We start from the raw sequence: 18,597 nt of genomic DNA, 5'->3' as shown, positions 1-18,597 counted from the left end.
TTCATCTTCTCTGATTAACACAGCTTTGCCAGCAGCCGTTTCTACTGAAGGTTTTCCAGCTGTTGATCAAGAATCAAATTTACAGAGCAGCGAGACTACAGACCAGTTTGTTGGTGATCCTGGAATAGAGTCCAAAGATCTTCCCTCTGCTGTACAATCAGAGTATGAGGAGTCAATCAGTGAGTTAATACCTGAGAAGAGTTGTGATGAGATTTTAAGCGATCCGTTTAATGATGATATTTTTGGAGACAGTGTCAGTTCAGCCCTCGTTGGCCCATCGCCCACTCTGATGAATACAGACGAATCTGCCCAAAAGCCAAATGAACTGAGTGGCACACCAGGAAGTGACCTGTGCAACCACGAACCTCCACAAGATTCCTCCGATTTCTTTGGTCTGTCGGACTCTCAGGAGATTTTTGAAAAAACTCCCAGTGATGAGTTTTCATCTTCTCTGATTAACACAGCTTTGCCAGCAGCTGTTTCTACCGAAGGTTTTCCAGCTGATGATCAAGAATCAAATTTACAGAGCAGCGAGACTACAGACCAGTTTGTTGGTGATCCTGGAATAGAGTCCAAAGATCTTCCCTCTGCTGTACAATCAGAGTATGAGGAGTCAGTCAGTGAGTTAATACCTGAGAAGAGTTGTGATGAGATTTTAAGCGATCCGTTTAATGATGATATTTTTGGAGACAGTGTCAGTTCAGCCATCGTTGGCTCATTGCCCACTCTGATGAATACAGATCAAACTGCCCAAAAGCCAACTGACCTGCCTGATGCACCGGACGAAGGAGGAAGAGACCTGTGCAATGGAGCATTTTTTAATCTCAATCATGATCCTCCTCAAGAGCCCTCCAATTTCTTTGGTCTGTCTGAGTATCAGAAGATATCTCAAAACACCTCTGGTAATGAGTTTTCATCCTCCCTAAGTGACACAGCTTTGCCAGCAGCTGTTTCTACCGAAGGTTTTCCAGCTGTTGATCAAGAATCAAATTTACAGAGCAGCGAGACTACAGACCAGTTTGTTGGTGATCCTGGAATAGAGTCCAAAGATCTTCCCTCTGCTGTACAATCAGAGTATGAGGAGTCAATCAGTGAGTTAATACCTGAGAAGAGTTGTGATGACATTTTAAGTGATCCATTTAATGATATTTTTGGAGACAGTGTCAGTTCAGCCATCGTTGGCTCATTGCCCACTCTGATGAATACAGATCAAACTGCCCAAAAGCCAACTGAACTGCCTGATGTGCCGGATGAAGGAGGAAGCGACCTGTGCAATGGAGCATTTTTTAATCTCAATCATGATCCTCCTCAAGAGCCCTCCAATGACTCTCAGAAGATTTTCGATGACACCCCCGGTAATGAGTTTTCATCTTCTCAGAGTGACACAGCTTTGCCAGCAGCTGTTTTTACTGAAAGTTTTAGCCTGATTGACTCTCAAGCGTTACCATCTGAGAACGAAGGGATTCTTGGCATGACCGATCAACTTATTGTCCCTGACTCGGCACCTGTAAACCAAGATGTAAGTCGCACCTCAGATTCATTTGGTGAGGGCAACCAGACAAGTGGGCAGGATATGCATTTTGACATATTCAGCTCCAATGACACTCTCTTCAGTCAGCCAACGGATGTTAATGTGCCTGATCAAGGAGCTGATGCTTCCACAAATCATGCATCTCTCTTTTCCGATGATATCTTTGGAGTTACTGATATCGCAAGCAGTTCAGATGTATTTACATCACCAACAAGCAGTCCAGCCACTTCTAATTCACTGAATGATTTACTTGGTACTGATTCATTTCCTACTGCTGCCCCACCTGCTCAGATAAACCTTTTTGCTGATGACATCTTTGTATCAGAAGCACAATTGCTGCCAGTGTCTGAGTCAAGTGGTACAAATGTATTTGTGGACAGTCTTTTAGTTTCTGAAACCATCAATACAGAGCAAAAAACAGAGAATGCTGCCACAAACAGCAGCTGGATGGATGATTTGCTGGGGTAAAAGCAACGTTGTGTTTTACTACCATTACTTTTAATTTCTTCAACAGCGTAGGTGTGGTAACCGTTTAATTAGTTGACAAAAAAAGGGCTAATATTATCACATCATTAGAAATTTGTATCAAACACAATCTCTAACATTATTTTTCAAATTTGTAAGACAAATATGCATTTTTTGATTACATCTGCAAAATGAATGTATTTTATAATATGGACATGATTATCTTTGAAAGTAAACTTAAAGGGAAAGATGAAGACAGGATATTATGTTTTCTGAATAAATGCTCAACTGCTGTGAGAATTTGCGTGAACAAATAGATTACAAAAAGAAATTCTAAAAAACTAATTTGAGTCTGAAATGTCTGTGTGTGTTCTTGAAAATAAAACTGTAAATGTAGCAATATGAAAAAATATTTATTCTGAATGTATTCATCATTGGTTAATCTGTAATACAATTACAAAGTTATAGGCCTGAGGCAGGTTTGTTTAATGACTGCTGCTGCGCAACCCTTTACTTTGCAACCATTTGTTTGACATTTTGGTAAACACAAAGCCTTTCTTGATGACAGTTAAATAAGAGGATTGATGACACTCTTGTTATTAAGATAAATATGGATATAGCTGCTTGTTGGCTAAGCCTCACACAATAACTAGAAACAGAGGGAAACACCGTGCCTGCCCCTGTCCCAAGTTAAAATTGGCCTCCCAGCACCTCTAAAGCTCAGTAATGAACTTAATCCAAAGGGTTAAAAAAGTTATGGAGTTTTACAAGAGGTGCCTTACAGATTCATAGTAATAAGATGTACATGCACGATTACCTTTTGTTCCACCTTCTGTTTCCACCTATTGTATAAAGCTAAGCTAACCGATTGCAGGCAATGCCTTCATACTCAGTGTACAGTCATGAGCGTGTTGTCAGCTTCCTAATATTACTCTTGGTTAGAAAGCCAATAGGGCCTAAGGGAAATTAATGATTTGCAGATATAATTGCTTATGCTGCTAGACAAATTCAATATATGCACATTTACTGCTCAAAAAAGGGATTTTGGGCTATTAAATAGACATAAACTAATTATTACTCAGAAAGGAGACAAAATTGTCAAATTGTTTGTTGAATTTTCATATATTGTGTTAAATACTTTGGTAATGGATACACTTCTGAATTATTAGTAATTCTGACAACCTTTAAAAGAAAGTTTACTACACAGACATGTTGTTTACATATTTAGAATATTTAATAATGGTCATCTTTTAGAATTTTATTGTCATCTTTATCATCTTTATATCCAAATTGTGCCCTCTTCAGAAAATAATAATCACACTGTCCAAAAACCATTGATCATTCATGACAACTTCACTTCTTTTACTAAAAAACAAAGCAAACAGTAACAAATCTTCGACAGCTTCTTCTGTTTATATTAAATGGTGTACTGTTTGTGACTGGTGTGTTTGGTAGTGAATTCATTCAGCATTTTAAACATGAAAAAGAAATGAAAGAGGTTAAAAGCAAAAACACAGATATCAACATTTCTAATGACATATAATGCCTCATGAAATAAATAGAAATATATATATTTCATTTGTATCCCTTTAATCATTTGTGAACTTGTCTTGGGAGCTCAGGTTTGGAAGCACTGATGTACTATAAATGATGTCAGATGTTGTGTTTGAAAAAAATGCATCATCCAATTAGAAATAAGAAGAAGACAAACCGCAAGACAAACGTTTACAACTGAGTTGACTCTGAATGTGGAAAACTTGCTGCTGTTGTGGAGGTAACATTTCTGAAAGACACAGGTCAGAAACAAATGCAAAACTAAGAGTCATCAATGATAAAATGATAAAATATAGGAGATATCAACTTGTCTAAAGTGCTATAATGATGGAGTTTATGAACCATAGCTACCTGTTGTCCTCAGCCTCTTCCACTGTCTCAGGAAGCTCTTTGCTTTCGGTCTCTGGAAGTAGGAAACCAAGAGCTCCACTGACCAGTGTGAGGCATCTGTAAGAAGACAATTTGTAAAGCACATTTTGTTGATGTTCAAAAGCTCACACAACATCCGGGTTCTGTCTCCAAAGGTTTTATGCATATGTTGTAACACATTGAGAGAGACCACTGTAACTGGTGCTTTAACAATTAGTCAATTTATAAAGTAGTCAAACAATTAAAATAAATAATGGGGACATTAATCAATAAATGCTTTGCTTTTCCCTCTGGTTCCCATCATCGTAAATTGATTGTTGCTTTTTTCCATGTAATGAAAAATGGTGGAAAATGATCGCTGCATGTGTGTGACTCGGTGACAGAGCCCACAACAGTATGAAGAGCCCACAAACTGATACTGACTGCTATTGTAAACATTAAAGAGGGGCAGAAAATGTCATGTTTGTCCTGAAGGTGGCAGAAGAGGTAAAACAATAGTGTCATAAAAGTTTGTTAGCTTGTGAGTTATGATGTGATGTGATGGATCTATAAGGAAACAAAGGATTTACTCTCTAAAATCAAATCTATTTTGGATGTCTTTGTTTTTACTGTCTCCTATAAAGCACTTTATGTATGAAAGGGGCTATAGAAATAAAGTTTAATAATATTATTATTAAAAAAAAATCTAATATCTGCAGCTAATTTCATGAAAATGGAGCAGCTGCAGTTGCTTCACTATCGACCAAAGAGGACAAAGATCCCAGTTGACTAATTAACATTACAGTCCTGATTATTTGCTGCTAGAAGATCAACAACAAAACAGGAAAGCAAGTAATAGAAAGCTCGAGACTACAGCATGGTTGATTCGATTTGTGAAGGTTTGTGTGGTTCACTTTGCTTCTTTTTGGTTTTCATATTTCTGTGAGGAAAAGAAAGACAGAATAATATTAGTGAAAGAGGATAAGAGCAGGGAATTTGTGCATTTTATTTCTCTTGCAGTAGATAATGAAACTAACATACGATGAATAAATGATAAACCAAAAAACCCCACTGATTCCCATCACTGTGCCTTCTGTCTTAATGAGCTCATTCGCCTTAATCCAACTGTGTATTCAAGTTGGAGACATAATTAAAAAGGATAGTTAAATTGTGATACATAAATAGACGTCATCCAGGCCATCTTAACCCTCAAAAGACCAGAGTATCTGGTCCATATCGAGGTTGTCATATTTAACTTTGTGGAGTTTGATGTCCCGATAGGTCTACTCTCATTTGGCGATGCTAATGGACAGTAATCTAGATCAACTAAAATCAAAAGTGCCAAAATGAGACTGAAATGTTCAGCAATTCTTTTAAAATGGGCAGTAAATGTGCAGCTCACAAATAAAAAAATAATTTATCCCGCTTAACCCCTGAAGCATAAACAATAGTGTCAAATGTCTAATTCACATAAGCAATAATAAAGTTTCAGGAGTTGTTACACTGCAGACTTTCACAAACAGGGCAGATGTCTTGGCCATGCAGAGTCATGGCTTTATTAGGAGGTTTGCCCGCAGCTCGCTCACCTGTTGCCTTCAGCCTCATCGGTTGAATCTGGAAGCTCTTTTCTTCTGGTCTCAGGAAGCAGGAAGGCCAGAGCTCCACTGATGAGCGAAAGGCTGCTGAAGACCACGATGGGTATGGACCAGTGGTACACGGCCAACATGTTGAGCAGCGGAGACAACAACCCACCAGCTCGGCTCACGATAGAACCCAAACCAGAGGCTGTTTGTCTGCAAGAGGACGAACAACAGAGCTCACGTGATGCTTGTTACCTTAAAGTGTTTTATAACCATCTTGGCAATCATGCAATAATTTTGTCTAAGTAACTAAACTTAACACGTTGTAGTAAGTAGGATAAAGTATAGTGATAGTACTACTACTATATATCTGCATTTCTTTTTTTTATTGCCTTTGATTACAAATATTTGGCCTGCCTGACTAATGAGAACAGTAACACCATTTCAGGTAGCAAATAGTAAATAAAAAGTAGATATACTGTACTTAATTTTTCCTGTTATTGTGTTTCACCACATTACCTGCAAAAGGTTGATGAACACCTCACCAAGTATGTCAGTGAACACTGGAGTTAATGTCAAGTACAGACACACAAAAACAGGTGACTAAAGTTGGTCAAAGTTTTAAAGATGGACGGGGCAGTTCATTAATGAGTGCAGAATCTTTTTTTTTTTTCCTCCTTCCTACCAGTGAGAGTAATTAAAAAACCACTGTGTACACGTGCATGAATAACAGTCTCCATCTACTCCGTTGCTACTGTGGCAGCAGTCGAACTGTGGATAAAATGTTTTGAGCGTCACAACGCCGTACGAAATGACTTTTTTCATCATCAGAATTTGATCAGTTTGGTCCGATAACATTTGGAAAGTCTAGAAGAGCGATATGATTGAATTATTTTATACCTATTAATGTTAGCATACAGCAAGCATGTTAGCCAGCTCGGGTGGATGTATTGTCCACAGAGCATAAAGAGTTTGCACTCATGCAGCCAGCGCGGGGATGTCTCACCAGACGCCACATTACTGGGAAATACAGAGATTTATCTGGTGGCGATCAGGATTGTGTGAATTGGTTTGGCAAGGTGTTGTATTTAATGTTCCACACTCCAGTTTTAACTAAACAAACCCCCAGCAAAAATGTTGGTGCCTTCTGAATATCAAAATCAATCAGAAACAAGTACCTTATCTCTTATGCTTTGACAGGTATCTGTAATTCTTGTCCTGTAGAGTTTGTTCTTACCTAAACCAACAATGCAGCTGGTGAAATTAGAAAATAACCCACAATGATGAATTGTGTCATTCACTGCAGTGAACTAGAGACTCGGCTTACCGAAAGGATGTTGGAAACAGCTCCTGAACGTACACATTGCATACGGAACCGGCCCAGTTGATGAAAAAACGTCCCGAGGTTGCTAATGTGGTGATGGCAACAGCATTATCTTGAACAGGATAACAAAAAGTCAGAAAAAAATAAAAGTGGCACAACAAAGTCTACAGTGGTGCTTTGATGCTCACCACATTGACATCGCTAACATGGTGATGTTGACTGTTTATTATTGTGATTATGATAGTTTAGTGTTGCCATGCACACACTTTTGCAGTAAACAAGAAGCCATTCGTTGTGTGTCTATCGGGCCATAAATATAGGTGTGGGCCAAATAAAAATGTACCCTTATGTTGGCGCCAGATGGAAAATCTATGAAAAAGTTAGCCAATAAAATGTATTCTGAAGTGGATTATCATATATAGCAATAAGATGAATAAAGTTGCTTTTCTTGCTGTGTTGTGAGGTAACATTGCTGATGAGTTAAAAGAACTACAAATGATAGCCACGCTCTCTATGGCTTTGGTTGAAACAGTTGAGTTTTGATACCATTAGCTGCCATTGAAATATGAGTAAACTTGGCTCACTTAAGGCTACTAGAGGCCTTATTGCCAATAGATACTGCCATCTAATAACAGACCACAACAGATAAGCACCATCTGAATGAGGACACCTGAAGAGCTTTACCTTGGTGGAAAGCTAAGATTAAGATGCACAAGAATCCTCCAACCAGAAGTGTTGATATGAGGGACACTTTTCTGCCCACTGCCTCCAACAGCCAAATGCACAGAATATGAGCAGGTAGTTCAGTCAGACCAAACATGGCCTGCGTCAGGAAGATGTCCAGGCCAAAGTTTCCCACATTAAAAGAAAGGCAGTAGTAGGTAACATTCAGTGAGAACCTGCGGAAAACAAAGATCAGAAACACAAACACTGAGATGTGTTTGAAATACAAATTGTGAAATGTCTGGTATTTTATTTAGTACATCATTTACTGTGAAGGCTCAGAAGAGTTATGTGTGTCATAAAATGTAACTTACCATGCCAATATTATGGTTAAGAAATACTTCCTAAGCACAGATGATTGGAAAATAATTATTATGCCTCCCTTTTTCTCAGTTTCTTTCACAACAATCTGTAATGCACAGGAGTGGACACAACATCATGCTAACATTTGTTCATGTTAGCACATCATGTCATCCAACAGCCTTGCAAAACTCAAACTTACTGATGTCTCATCCATTTTATTGCTGTCTTTTCAATCCGATATAATAAAGTACAACTTTCCCCTCAAAGTTGACACTGAGTTGAGTTTCTAGCAGGACTGCTTATTAGATTGAATTACTCTGGACACTTTATACTGCAGACATTCTCTCATAGGACAGGGTTGTTGTTTTTTCACCATTAATACACACTCAGTGTTTACTATTGTAACTATACATAATTTTGCATCCAAACCTACATACAAAGGGAAAGAAAAGACATTTTATATGAAGAGTACCTTCTCCAGCAGAGAGTCTGGAACAGTGCGTTTGTTGATGGCTGCCACTTTAGTGATCAGCTGTTTAGCCTCTTCTATCCTTCCTCTGTCCAACAACCACCTGGCTGACTCTGGAATAAACCTGTCCAAAAAAAGATCAATGATATTTCTCAATATTATATCATTTACCGTTAAGGGTCATGGAAAGGGTTAATGCTCACCATATGTAAATAGCAACCACAGTAAGTGGAGCCGCTGTGATGAGTTGAGCCAGTCTCCAGTCTCTGATGCAGTAGATCGTGCCAGCGAGGACGCACTGTCCAACTGCACCGAATATTTGAGTCACACATGCTCCCCATGATCGTTTGGACACGCCGATCCATTCAGTGGCTAAAAAAACAGGAAGTTAACTGTCAACTCCGTCAGTATCCAAACATTCTTGCTCCTGCCATAAATGATTGAACCCTAAAAGTGACAAAATGTAAGAGGTCATCAAACAGTAGTTCGCCAACTTATGCATCGTTAGTATGTTGGTTAAATGCGTTAGCTACTGTTACCACAGTGAAACTGTTGCTGCAGATATACTGTATACTGGTTGCTGATGGTCCTTGTAGCGATGCATCAACATAGGAGGTTTATGCTCAATTAAAATAATACAAAATCACTTTTCTGTTTCAGCAAAAGATGAACACAAACCTTTATGAAGAATGAATTTAATGCAAGCCTATAGTAGACGGCATCAGTTTTAATTAGATGTGCTGGTAACTAAGGGTAACATGTTATCAGTCTTGGCGTACCAGAGTAATAATTTGTTGTTAAATGACCGCTGTGGTCATTTTGGGATGAAAATAAGAGCTAAAAACTACAGAGAGAGAGGATGGAGTATACTGTACCCAGTATAACGCCGTTAAGGCGGTAACCTCCGTAGCCAATTCCCACCATAAACTGGGATGCCAAGTATGAGTAGAAGTTGGGACATAATCCAGTTGTTGCAGTAAATACGACCATCACAATGACCGGGATCTGAGCTGCTCGTTTACGACCAAACCTGGAACAGATAAGACATCATTAGTCAGTTTGGTCACTCCTGGACAAATAACATATTTTGTTGATTTATATTGATGAAGTGGGAAAAAAAAAGTAAATAAAACCTCTGCAGTAAACATAAAAAAGAAGCTGTTCTTCAAATGTTTACTGCATTGTCACTTCATCAGCTCAAAAAAATAGGAAAACAAGTTAATTCATGAGCACAAAAGTTTGGACCCCATGACTTAATCAGTACAGCGTCAGATCGTTTACTTGTACTTACGATTCAGCAAAAGGTCCAAATAAGAGACAACCAACCAGGATGCCAGCCATCAACACTGCTTGTGCTACTTCCAACAAATTACTGTGGTCACAAACCAGATCAAACTGCGCAAAAAAAACAAAACTCCATAGTTAATAAAATAGAGATAATTTTGTATTCGCATTATAAATGATTAAGAGACAGAATATGACTTACATCAGTGACTATAGTAGCTTTATAGAGCATGTTGCCGTACACCCAGCCATCCACGCACCCTGTGGTCTCATTGAGTCCGTACTCCCTGATGGCACCGATGTCCCAGTCCACAGGGACAAACATCCGACACCTGCTGAAGGTGCCATCGTCCTCCTCGCGGGGCAGAGTCAGGTTCAGCTGCTCATCTACGGTCAGGTTGGGAGCAGCCTTGAGGATCCAGTCTGTGTTACAGCGTCGCTCTGGATCCGACTGGATAAAAAATACACTGGCAAAGCTAAAAGGCAGAATAGCATTTGGGAAGCAAAGAGCAAACAGAGTGATCTGCTGAAACAATCTAAAGTCTCCGATACTCCGGAGAATCTCTCCAAAATCAGCCATGCTCAGAGCGTCGAGATCCACCTCAGAGATGATGCCAGAGGATGACCTTTAAACAACGTAGTCCAGGGTTTAAACATTAATGTTTAAACCCTGGACTGTGAGGCTCAGATGGGATGAGACAGCACTTAAAGAGATGTTTCATTTTGTAGAAAGAGCTGTTCTTATGATTATTTTCAATTTCAGCAGTCTTTCAAAATACAACAAAAGCCATTTTAAATCAAGTATTGTCAATCTAATGGCCGCCTGCTGTTTAACCGATGACTCTTTGCACTGAATACAAGCTTTAACTGACTTCTACAATATGCTGACTAATCACTTCTTGTCTGCCGGTACTATTACGTGAGTGGTAAACCTGTTACCTAATGTGGACTCATTGTAACTGTTGTAAAGAGTCTGTTTTGACTTGCCCGTAAATACTGCCTTGTGTAACACACACACACGCACACACACACACACGCACGCACGCACGCACGCACGCACGCACGCACGCACACACACACACACACACACACACACACACACACACACACACAAACTGGAGAGGTTAAAACAACCATTGTTCACCTGTTAGAAATACTTTCTCACAGTGCCTCAAGCTTCCAGCAGAGCAGTGTGTAAAGCACTGTGATTATGGGAAACTTGGCATCAGATCTAAGTGAAAATGTCAGGAGTCACATTGTTGCTCTGAGCATAGAATAATTTTCTCAGCATCAAATCATTGCTGGATTGAGGGTTTCTAAGAGGGCCGTTCATGGAGCTCACTGAGATATGGAACAGCAACTTCGTCACATGAATGAATTTGCTAAATAAAGAATGCAAGACTCCAATAAACAAAAGTCTTGTTAAAAGACAGTCATCTAGTAGTCGTCTCAGAGGACAAATAGTGTCTTGGAACAACTTCTCAAGAGAGAAATCGGGACCAAATACTTGGGGTGGGCTGCAAAAGTCCTTTCTACTCATAAATCAGAGTTGGAGATTTACAGTGGGTACGGAAAGTATTCAGACCCCTTTAAATGTTTCACTCTTTGTTTCATTGCAGCCATTTGCTAAAATCAAAAAAGTTCATTTTATTTCTCATTAATGTACACTCAGCACCCCATCTTGACAGAAAAAAACAGAAATGTAGAAATTTGTGCAAATTTATTAAAAAAGAAAAACTGAAATATCACATGGTCATAAGTATTCAGACCCTTTGCTCAGTATTGAGTAGAAGCACCCTTTTGAGCTAGTACAGCCATGAGTCTTCTTGGGAATGATGCAACAAGCTTTTCACACCTGGATTTGGGGATCCTCTGCCATTCTTCCTTGCAGATCCTCTCCAGTTCCATCAGGTTGGATGGTGAACGTTGGTGGACAGCCATTTTCAGGTCTCTCCAGAGATGCTCAATTGGGTTTAGGTCATGGCTCTGGCTGGGCCAGTCAAGAATGGTCACAGAGTTGTTCCGAAGCCACTCCTTTGTTATTTTAGCTGTGTGCTTAGGGTCATTGTCTTGTTGGAAGGTGAACCTTCAGCCCAGTCTGAGGTCCAGAGCACTCTGGAAGAGGTTTTCTTCCAGGATATCTCTGTACTTGGCCGCATTCATCTTTCCTTCAATTGCAACCAGTCGTCCTGTCCCTGCAGCTGAAAAACACCCCCATAGCATGATGCTGCCACCACCATGTTTCACTGTTGGGATTGTATTGGGCAGGTGATGACCAGTGCCTGGTTTTCTCCACACATACCGCTTAGAATTAACGCCAAAAAGTTCAATCTTGGTCTCATCAGGCCAGAGAATCTTATTTCTCATAGTCTGGGAGTCCTTCATGTGTTTTTTGGCAAACTCTATGCGGGCTTTCATATGTCTTGCACTGAGGAGAGGCTTCCGTCGGGCCACTCTGCCATAAAGCCCCGACTGGTGGAGGGCTGCAGTGATAGTTGACTTTGTGGAACTTTCTCCCATCTCCCTACTGCATCTCTGGAGCTCAGCCACAGTGATCTTTGGGTTCTTCTTTACCTCTCTCACCAAGGCTCTTCTCCCACGATTGCTCAGTTTGGCTGGACGGCCAGGTCTAGGAAGAGTTCTGGTCGTCCCAAACTTCTTCCATTTAAGGATTATGGAGGCCACTGTGCTCTTAGGAACCTTGAGTGCTGCAGAAATTATTTTGTAACCTTGGCCAGATCTGTGCCTTGCCACAATTCTGTCTCTGAGCTCCTTGGACAGTTCCTTCAACCTCATGATTCTCATTTGCTCTGACATGCACTGTGAGCTGTAAGGTCTTATATAGACAGGTGTGTGCCTTTCCTAATCAAGTCCAATCAGTTTAATTAAACACAGCTGGACTCCAATGAAGGAGTAGAACCATCTCAAGGAGGATCAGAAGAAATGGACAGCATGTGAGTTAAATATGAGTGTCACAGCAAAGGGTCTGAATACTTATGACCATGTGATATTTCAGTTTTTCTTTTTTAATAAATTTGCACAAATTTCTACATTTCTGTTTTTTTCTGTCAACATGGGGTGCTGAGTGTACATTAATGAGAAATAAAATGAACTTTTTTGATTTTAGCAAATGGCTGCAATGAAACAAAGAGTGAAACATTTAAAGGGGTCTGAATACTTTCCGTACCCACTGTATGGCAGTAATAGAAGGACGTATGTGAGGAGATGAATATGAGAGAGAATAATACCATATTGTCGTTTGACACCTGCACCGAATAGCAGCCCTCCATTCTCCACCCTCTGCTTTGCGTCTTTGTGGAGCAGGACTCAAGGTGCAGCTGAGTAACCGCAGCCCAAACACACCAAAGCTATGAAGAACCACCCGAAGACCAAACAGACTGTCATGGACTCCCCTCCAAAGTCACCTGACCTCAACCCCTCTGAACATTTATGGACACTTGGAAACTCCAGAAGACAAACATTACTGGCAGCAAGGATGAGATCTGAAATAACAAGAAATAAAGTAACTGTAATTCTTACACACGTGCACTCTGATGGAAAAACGTTGTGACGTCATCTTGTGATTGTTCATTCCTACTGAAAAAAACTCATGTTTTTCCCATGAGAAACACTGATCACAGTAAAACTGCTGATTGTATTTCCATGAAGGTGTAAAACCTTAATTGGACGAGTTCATAATGTGAAACACAAGGGGGTGTTTATTTTACTGCTGACATGAGGTCACTGCTGCTGGCAGAACTTATCAATCCAAAACAGATTTAATGAACTTTATCTCAAACAAGCCAGAAGCATGTTCTCTGTCAGTGTTTTATTTTCCCAAACAGAACAGCAATGACAGCAGTTAAGAAATACAACTGACATGATGGTAAAACACCATTTAGTTCAAATATCTTACTTACTATATGGCTAAAGTTGGACCCAAGAAAAAAAAGGAAAAAAAAGAAGAGGTTTGCAACTACAGTTTGGTGGATTTTCGGCTGTTGTTTTTCGTCATGTTGAAATTGCTTCCAGGGTCCTTATTAGTCCTAAAAAAAAGAAGCAAAACAAAATACTTAATTTGACATGAATTATTGCATTTGTACTTTTACTTCATCTTCATTACTACTGACATGTTTATATTTGGGTGCACATGAAAACACCAAAATGTTTAAATAATAAAAATACAAAAGGCTGAAGAGCACTATAACGATATCGGGGATGACTAATTCTGGGCCGGCTGCATTGACTTCCTGAAACTGTCCAAAATATACTTATTTTTAGGTTTGTAATGAAAAGACATGTATTAAACATTGCAATCTTTGAGCTTTAGAGGTGCTTGTAGGTGTTTGGTAAAACCCTGTATGCCCCAAAGTGTGTAATACACCCGTCAGTCCACTAGAGGATACCGTGTTAATGTCACGTTTTGCCTCGCCAAGATGAGAAAATTAAGGCATCTAAGGTTTAGGCACCAAAACTACTTTGTACGTTATGTAAGTCATTTATTTATGGTTACATATACGAAATCTACAGTAACTTTTGCTTTCCTACAGACTCAAACACCAGTTTCCTGGGTGAAAGTCTGATGTTCGTCGCATCCGACCACCCGAACTCATCCATACAGACTTTATTACTCTTTGTATGAGCTGGTTATACATGCGCGTCCTTTTCACACCCAGGCGAGGCAAAACTTGACACAGTATCCTCTAATGGACTGACAGGTGTATTACGTGCTTTGGCATGATACCAGGCTGTTTTTTTATTTTTAACCTTTGGTCAGAGCCAAGCGATCTTTATCCCCATCCCCAATATCTCTGCTTACATAAAATAACTTTCATCTTGCTGTAACTTCATATTAAATGGGCCAATAATAAAGGGCCATCAGTCTCCTCATCTAACTCTCAGCAAGAAAGCTATTAGATGTGCTTCCCAAAATGTTGAATCATTAAGGTCTTCTGTAGTTTTTCTGAAAGCGTGAGAGTCAAACATTGTCAGATTTACAGTGTTAACTGTAAACACTTTTATAGCTTTTACACCGGTAGTATTTCAACCAATCAAGTTGTTAGTGCTGTTGCATCTCCCTTTTTATTTCCTGTTTCTGATCCCCCATAAAAGCCAACATTACCACAGTTCTTCAGTAAACCACTGCAGTAATTGGCTGTAATTTGCTGACCTGGGCTTCTTGGCCTCATCAGTTGAATCCGGAAGCTCTTTCCTGGTGGTCTCAGGGAGCAGAAAGACAAGAGCTCCACTGACCACTGCAAGGCTGCTGAAGACTACGATGGGGATGGACCGGTGGTATACAGCCAACATGTTGAGCAGTGGAGACAGCAACCCTGCGACTCTATAAGCTATGGAGCCCAAGCCAACAGCTGTTTGCCTTGAAGAGTGGAACATGAAATTCACATTCAAATATAATCAGTGTATTTGTACATAAATATTATTTTATATTTTGTATGGTTTAGTTTTGCATACCTGACAGAAGTGGGGAACAACTCCTGACTATAGACCATACACACTGAACCAGCCCAGTTCAGGAAGAACTTCCCTGTAGTTATAAGTGCTATGATAACAACAGCGCTGTCTGGAAATAGAAATAAAGTGATATATATATATAAAACTCCTGACAGTCATATCCTTACGGACTGAATGAAATAGGGAAGGAAATTCACCTTGAGGGAAAGCCAGGGCCAAGAGGCAAACAAACCCGCCAGTCAGAAGCGTTGATATCAGCGATTTTTTCCTTCCCAATAACTCCAGGACCCAGATACAGAGGATATGTGCTGGTATCTCAGAGATCCCAAACAGGAACTGAACCAGGAAGATGCTCAGACCAAACTTACCCACATTCAGTACGAGGCTGAAGTAGCCTAGATTCAATGAAGACCTTAGTATCACAAAACATAGACAAAATAAATTCAAGTACATTCAAGTGAAAAGTTAAAGTACATTCTAGTGTTGTGCTTGACTTACCAGGCAAAACTTATAATGAATACATATTTTATCAGGACTGCTGATGAAAAAATTGCTTTCAGTCCTCCACTTTGGACTTTTTGTTCCCCTTTTACCTGTATGGGAATATTTATTATTGTACGTTGTAATGGTGGCACAACAAGAGTGGCAACAGCGGCCTCTGTGGTCAAAAATGGTATTACCAGGACCCTGGTGCATTAAATTCTGCCTGACTGTCCATGTGCAAGGGGATAATCACAGGACCACCTATACTCATAGAACATGGGGTTATGTATGTAACCAACATACTTTTCTACCTCTAGTAAGAAGGTAATAAGACAACAAAAAATGTTTGGCTGCCATGTAACATAATTGTGGTTGGCCCCGGTGCAAATATTTTTCCTGGGCTCCTCCCCACAAGCACCACAAACACAAGCTCACGCTCATGCATAATGACAAACACACATACATTTAGCCTAAGCTGCTAATTTCTTGTCCATCTGCTGAAAAACATCTTGCTAAAAGTTAGAACCATTAAGATAAAATGTCAACGCAACTTATCACAAATATGACAGGGAGCAAAGTCATTGGACAATCACAAGATCCTTTTCCAGCAACATTTAGAATAAAGCAACCAAATAAAAAATAGGCCTAAGTTATGGTTAGAAACCTATTTGCCAGGGGTGCAGTTAGGTTTCTGTTAAAGGTGGGCGGGGCATAGTGTCCTTGGGTTTTCAGTGAGATCTATTGCTGTGTTCCAAATGGCGTACTTGTGTACTAACACTCACTTTTCTACTTTTTATTAGTGTACTAAGGGAAGTATGTCATTTGGAACACAGTATATGAGTCAATTTCACCCCTCTCTCCTCTTCCTCAGCTCCACCCTCTTGTCCAAATATTCTGGCTCCCAAAAAAACAATATGGCAACAGCCAAATTGCCAGACAGGAGGCTTCAGATTGACAGTTCCCAACCCAAGATCGTAACAATCAAAGTTTAATTTGATCCAATGTAATTCAAACTGAATCTGATTTACCTCGTCCAGCAGATTCTCTGGGATTGTCTTTTTATTGATTGCTGCAACTTTACGTATCAACTTGTTAGCTTCTTCAGTTCTTCCCTGTCCCAACAACCATCTTGCAGATTCTGGGATCCACCTTAAAAATATGACAATACAAATATCAATTGCCAAACTGTTATCAATATCTCTGAATCAGAAACTGAGCTACCAAAAAGATGCATTTCACCTTTCCTGAACACAGTAAGAAAACTGGTTTGTTTCACATTATGTAAAATCAGGATCCACACAGTTGAGCCGGATTTGGCCAGAAGTAACAACAAAGTGTGTTAATGTCCAAACCCAGTACTGTCAATCATTTTTCATACAGTGAAAGGTGGCTGTATAACAGCACATACCATATGTACAAGATTATAAAGGCCTGTGCTCCCGCAAGGACATATTGTGCTTTTCTCCAATCCCGAACTGTATAGACCAGACCAGCCATGGCACACTGTCCCAGAGCACCAAAAATCTGGCTCACGCAGGAGGCAAACGACCTTTTGGTGACCCCGATCCACTCTGTAGCTACAAACAGTGTTTAAACACCAAAATCACTGCAGCGATAGAGCACGAAAAGAAGGTGTTTTTCCTTTTAATGAAGAACACACGTGAGTCTAGGTTAAAAACAGGGCAATCTCTGTCTGTAAAAGAAATTTGGAACAGAAGTCATACCTAACACGATGGAGTTCAGCTTATATCCTGCAACGGCCGCTCCAACTATAAGCTGTGACACCAAGTACACATAAATGTTTGGAGACACACCAGTAACTATGACGAACATTAACAAAATGACAACTGGTAACTGGGTGGTTCTCCTGCGGCCGTACCTGAAGGTCAGAGAGAGAGCGAAAGTTAAATGAACGGTTTGAAGGTTTAACAATAATTCTTACGAGTGAATCGGTCATTTTCAAGTCACTTACGATTCAGCTATAGGTCCAAAGATGAATGAACCAACAAGTGAACCAGTCATGAGGACCGTCTGTGCAACTTCAACCATGTTAGACTTTTCACAGACGAGATCAAACTGTAAAACAACACTGAAAGAATCAGTCGGGTTGTCAACACAGATGACAAATCACAAGCCAGACTCTACTTACATCAGTGACTATGGTGGCGACGTACTCCATGTTGCTGCCGTACACCCAGCCATCCACGCACCCTGTGGTCTCATTGAGTCCGTACTCCCTGATGGCACCGATGTCCCAGTCCACAGGGACAAACATCCGACACCTGCTGAAGGTGCCATCGTCCTCCTCACGGGGCAGAGTCAGGTTCAGCTGCTCATCTACGGTCAGGTTGGGAGCAGCCTTGAGGATCCAGTCTGTGTTACAGCGTCGCTCTGGATCCGACTGGATAAAAAGAAAACTACAAAATAAAGCTGGTAGTAAGAAGTTTGGGAAGGCCAGCCCAAGAATGACAAGCTTTTGGAAGAGGCCAAAGTCTCCGACGGTGATCAGGATCTCTCCAAAATCCACCATTTTCACACAGCAGGTGATGTGCGACGCAACCTCTGGTAGACTCTCTGATTAAGGCTCAGATGAAAATCAATTTTTAACTGTTCTACTTTAATCAATAACAATGTGTGTTCAAGTCCAAATGGTTTACATTTTGTATGTTGACGAATGGTTGACCTATTCAAGAATAACAACTGGTATGCCAGACAAGTTACAGTTGGACTCCATGTCTGTCCAGACTCATGTAACAGCAGTGACGACTTGGAAGGAATGTGGAAAAGAAAGCAGATCCGGATCACAAAGTTGTAGCCACGACAAAAGACAAGGCTTCAAATATGGAAGCTCCCAATTCACATCTTCAATCAGCTAATCAGTTTCGAGGTGGAAACCGAACATTAGTGTCATCAATTCAGCATCCTGCTGAAGGTCAAATGTGGCCACAAGCTCCCCTTCTGTTCTGGAGCCATTGAGTTCACAAGAATGGGACAGACGTGAAGTCAGTCGCTTTTGATCACTAAAATCTATTGAGTTCATTCTAGAGTCCGAGTTGATGTT

At 40.2% G+C, this 18,597-nt stretch overlaps 2 protein-coding genes across 2 annotated transcripts; both read right to left on the bottom strand.

Moving 5' to 3' along the window:
- Positions 1-4,768: 4,768 nt before the first annotated feature.
- LOC138628399 (solute carrier family 22 member 13-like) lies at positions 4,769-10,170 on the bottom strand. Its single transcript, XM_069711429.1, has 10 exons — positions 9,784-10,170; positions 9,589-9,692; positions 9,173-9,327; positions 8,501-8,669; positions 8,301-8,421; positions 7,840-7,934; positions 7,487-7,701; positions 6,806-6,914; positions 5,485-5,691; positions 4,769-4,838 (listed from the first exon to the last, which is right to left on the bottom strand). The coding sequence occupies exons 1-10, from the start codon at positions 10,159-10,161 to the stop codon at positions 4,769-4,771; spliced, it is 1,623 nt and encodes a 540-aa protein (XP_069567530.1). The 5' UTR covers positions 10,162-10,170.
- A 3,361-nt stretch (positions 10,171-13,531) lies between these two features.
- On the bottom strand, positions 13,532-18,066 carry LOC138628400 (solute carrier family 22 member 13-like). The gene is made up of 10 exons (XM_069711430.1): positions 17,686-18,066; positions 17,509-17,612; positions 17,261-17,415; positions 16,945-17,113; positions 16,565-16,685; positions 15,552-15,646; positions 15,251-15,465; positions 15,054-15,162; positions 14,752-14,958; positions 13,532-13,627 (listed from the first exon to the last, which is right to left on the bottom strand). The coding sequence occupies exons 1-10, from the start codon at positions 18,064-18,066 to the stop codon at positions 13,558-13,560; spliced, it is 1,626 nt and encodes a 541-aa protein (XP_069567531.1). The 3' UTR covers positions 13,532-13,557.
- Positions 18,067-18,597: the final 531 nt, after the last annotated feature.

The sequence above is a fragment of the Brachyistius frenatus genome, unplaced genomic scaffold, assembly GCF_029030835.1.
Source record: "Brachyistius frenatus isolate BFR_SWC_R1_liver_20210118 unplaced genomic scaffold, ASM2903083v1 Contig_99, whole genome shotgun sequence".
Classification (NCBI taxonomy): domain Eukaryota; kingdom Metazoa; phylum Chordata; class Actinopteri; family Embiotocidae; genus Brachyistius; species Brachyistius frenatus.
Note: the sequence above shows the minus strand (reverse complement) of the source record. Positions and strands in the feature narration are given on the sequence as shown.

Coding starts and splice junctions, on each gene's coding strand:
- LOC138628399 (XM_069711429.1), bottom strand. CDS start 10,161: ATGGCTGATTTTGGAGAGATTCTCCGGAGTATCGGAGACTTTAGATTG. Junction 8,422..8,500: donor GTGGTTGCTATTTACATATG/GTGAGCATTAAC, acceptor TTTTTTGGACAG/GTTTATTCCAGAGTCAGCCA. Junction 5,692..6,805: donor CTGTTTCCAACATCCTTTCG/GTAAGCCGAGTC, acceptor GTCCTCTTGCAG/ACAAACAGCCTCTGGTTTGG.
- LOC138628400 (XM_069711430.1), bottom strand. CDS start 18,066: ATGGTGGATTTTGGAGAGATCCTGATCACCGTCGGAGACTTTGGCCTC. Junction 15,647..16,564: donor CAGAGAATCTGCTGGACGAG/GTAAATCAGATT, acceptor ATTCCCATACAG/GTAAAAGGGGAACAAAAAGT. Junction 14,959..15,053: donor TTGTTCCCCACTTCTGTCAG/GTATGCAAAACT, acceptor CCACTCTTCAAG/GCAAACAGCTGTTGGCTTGG.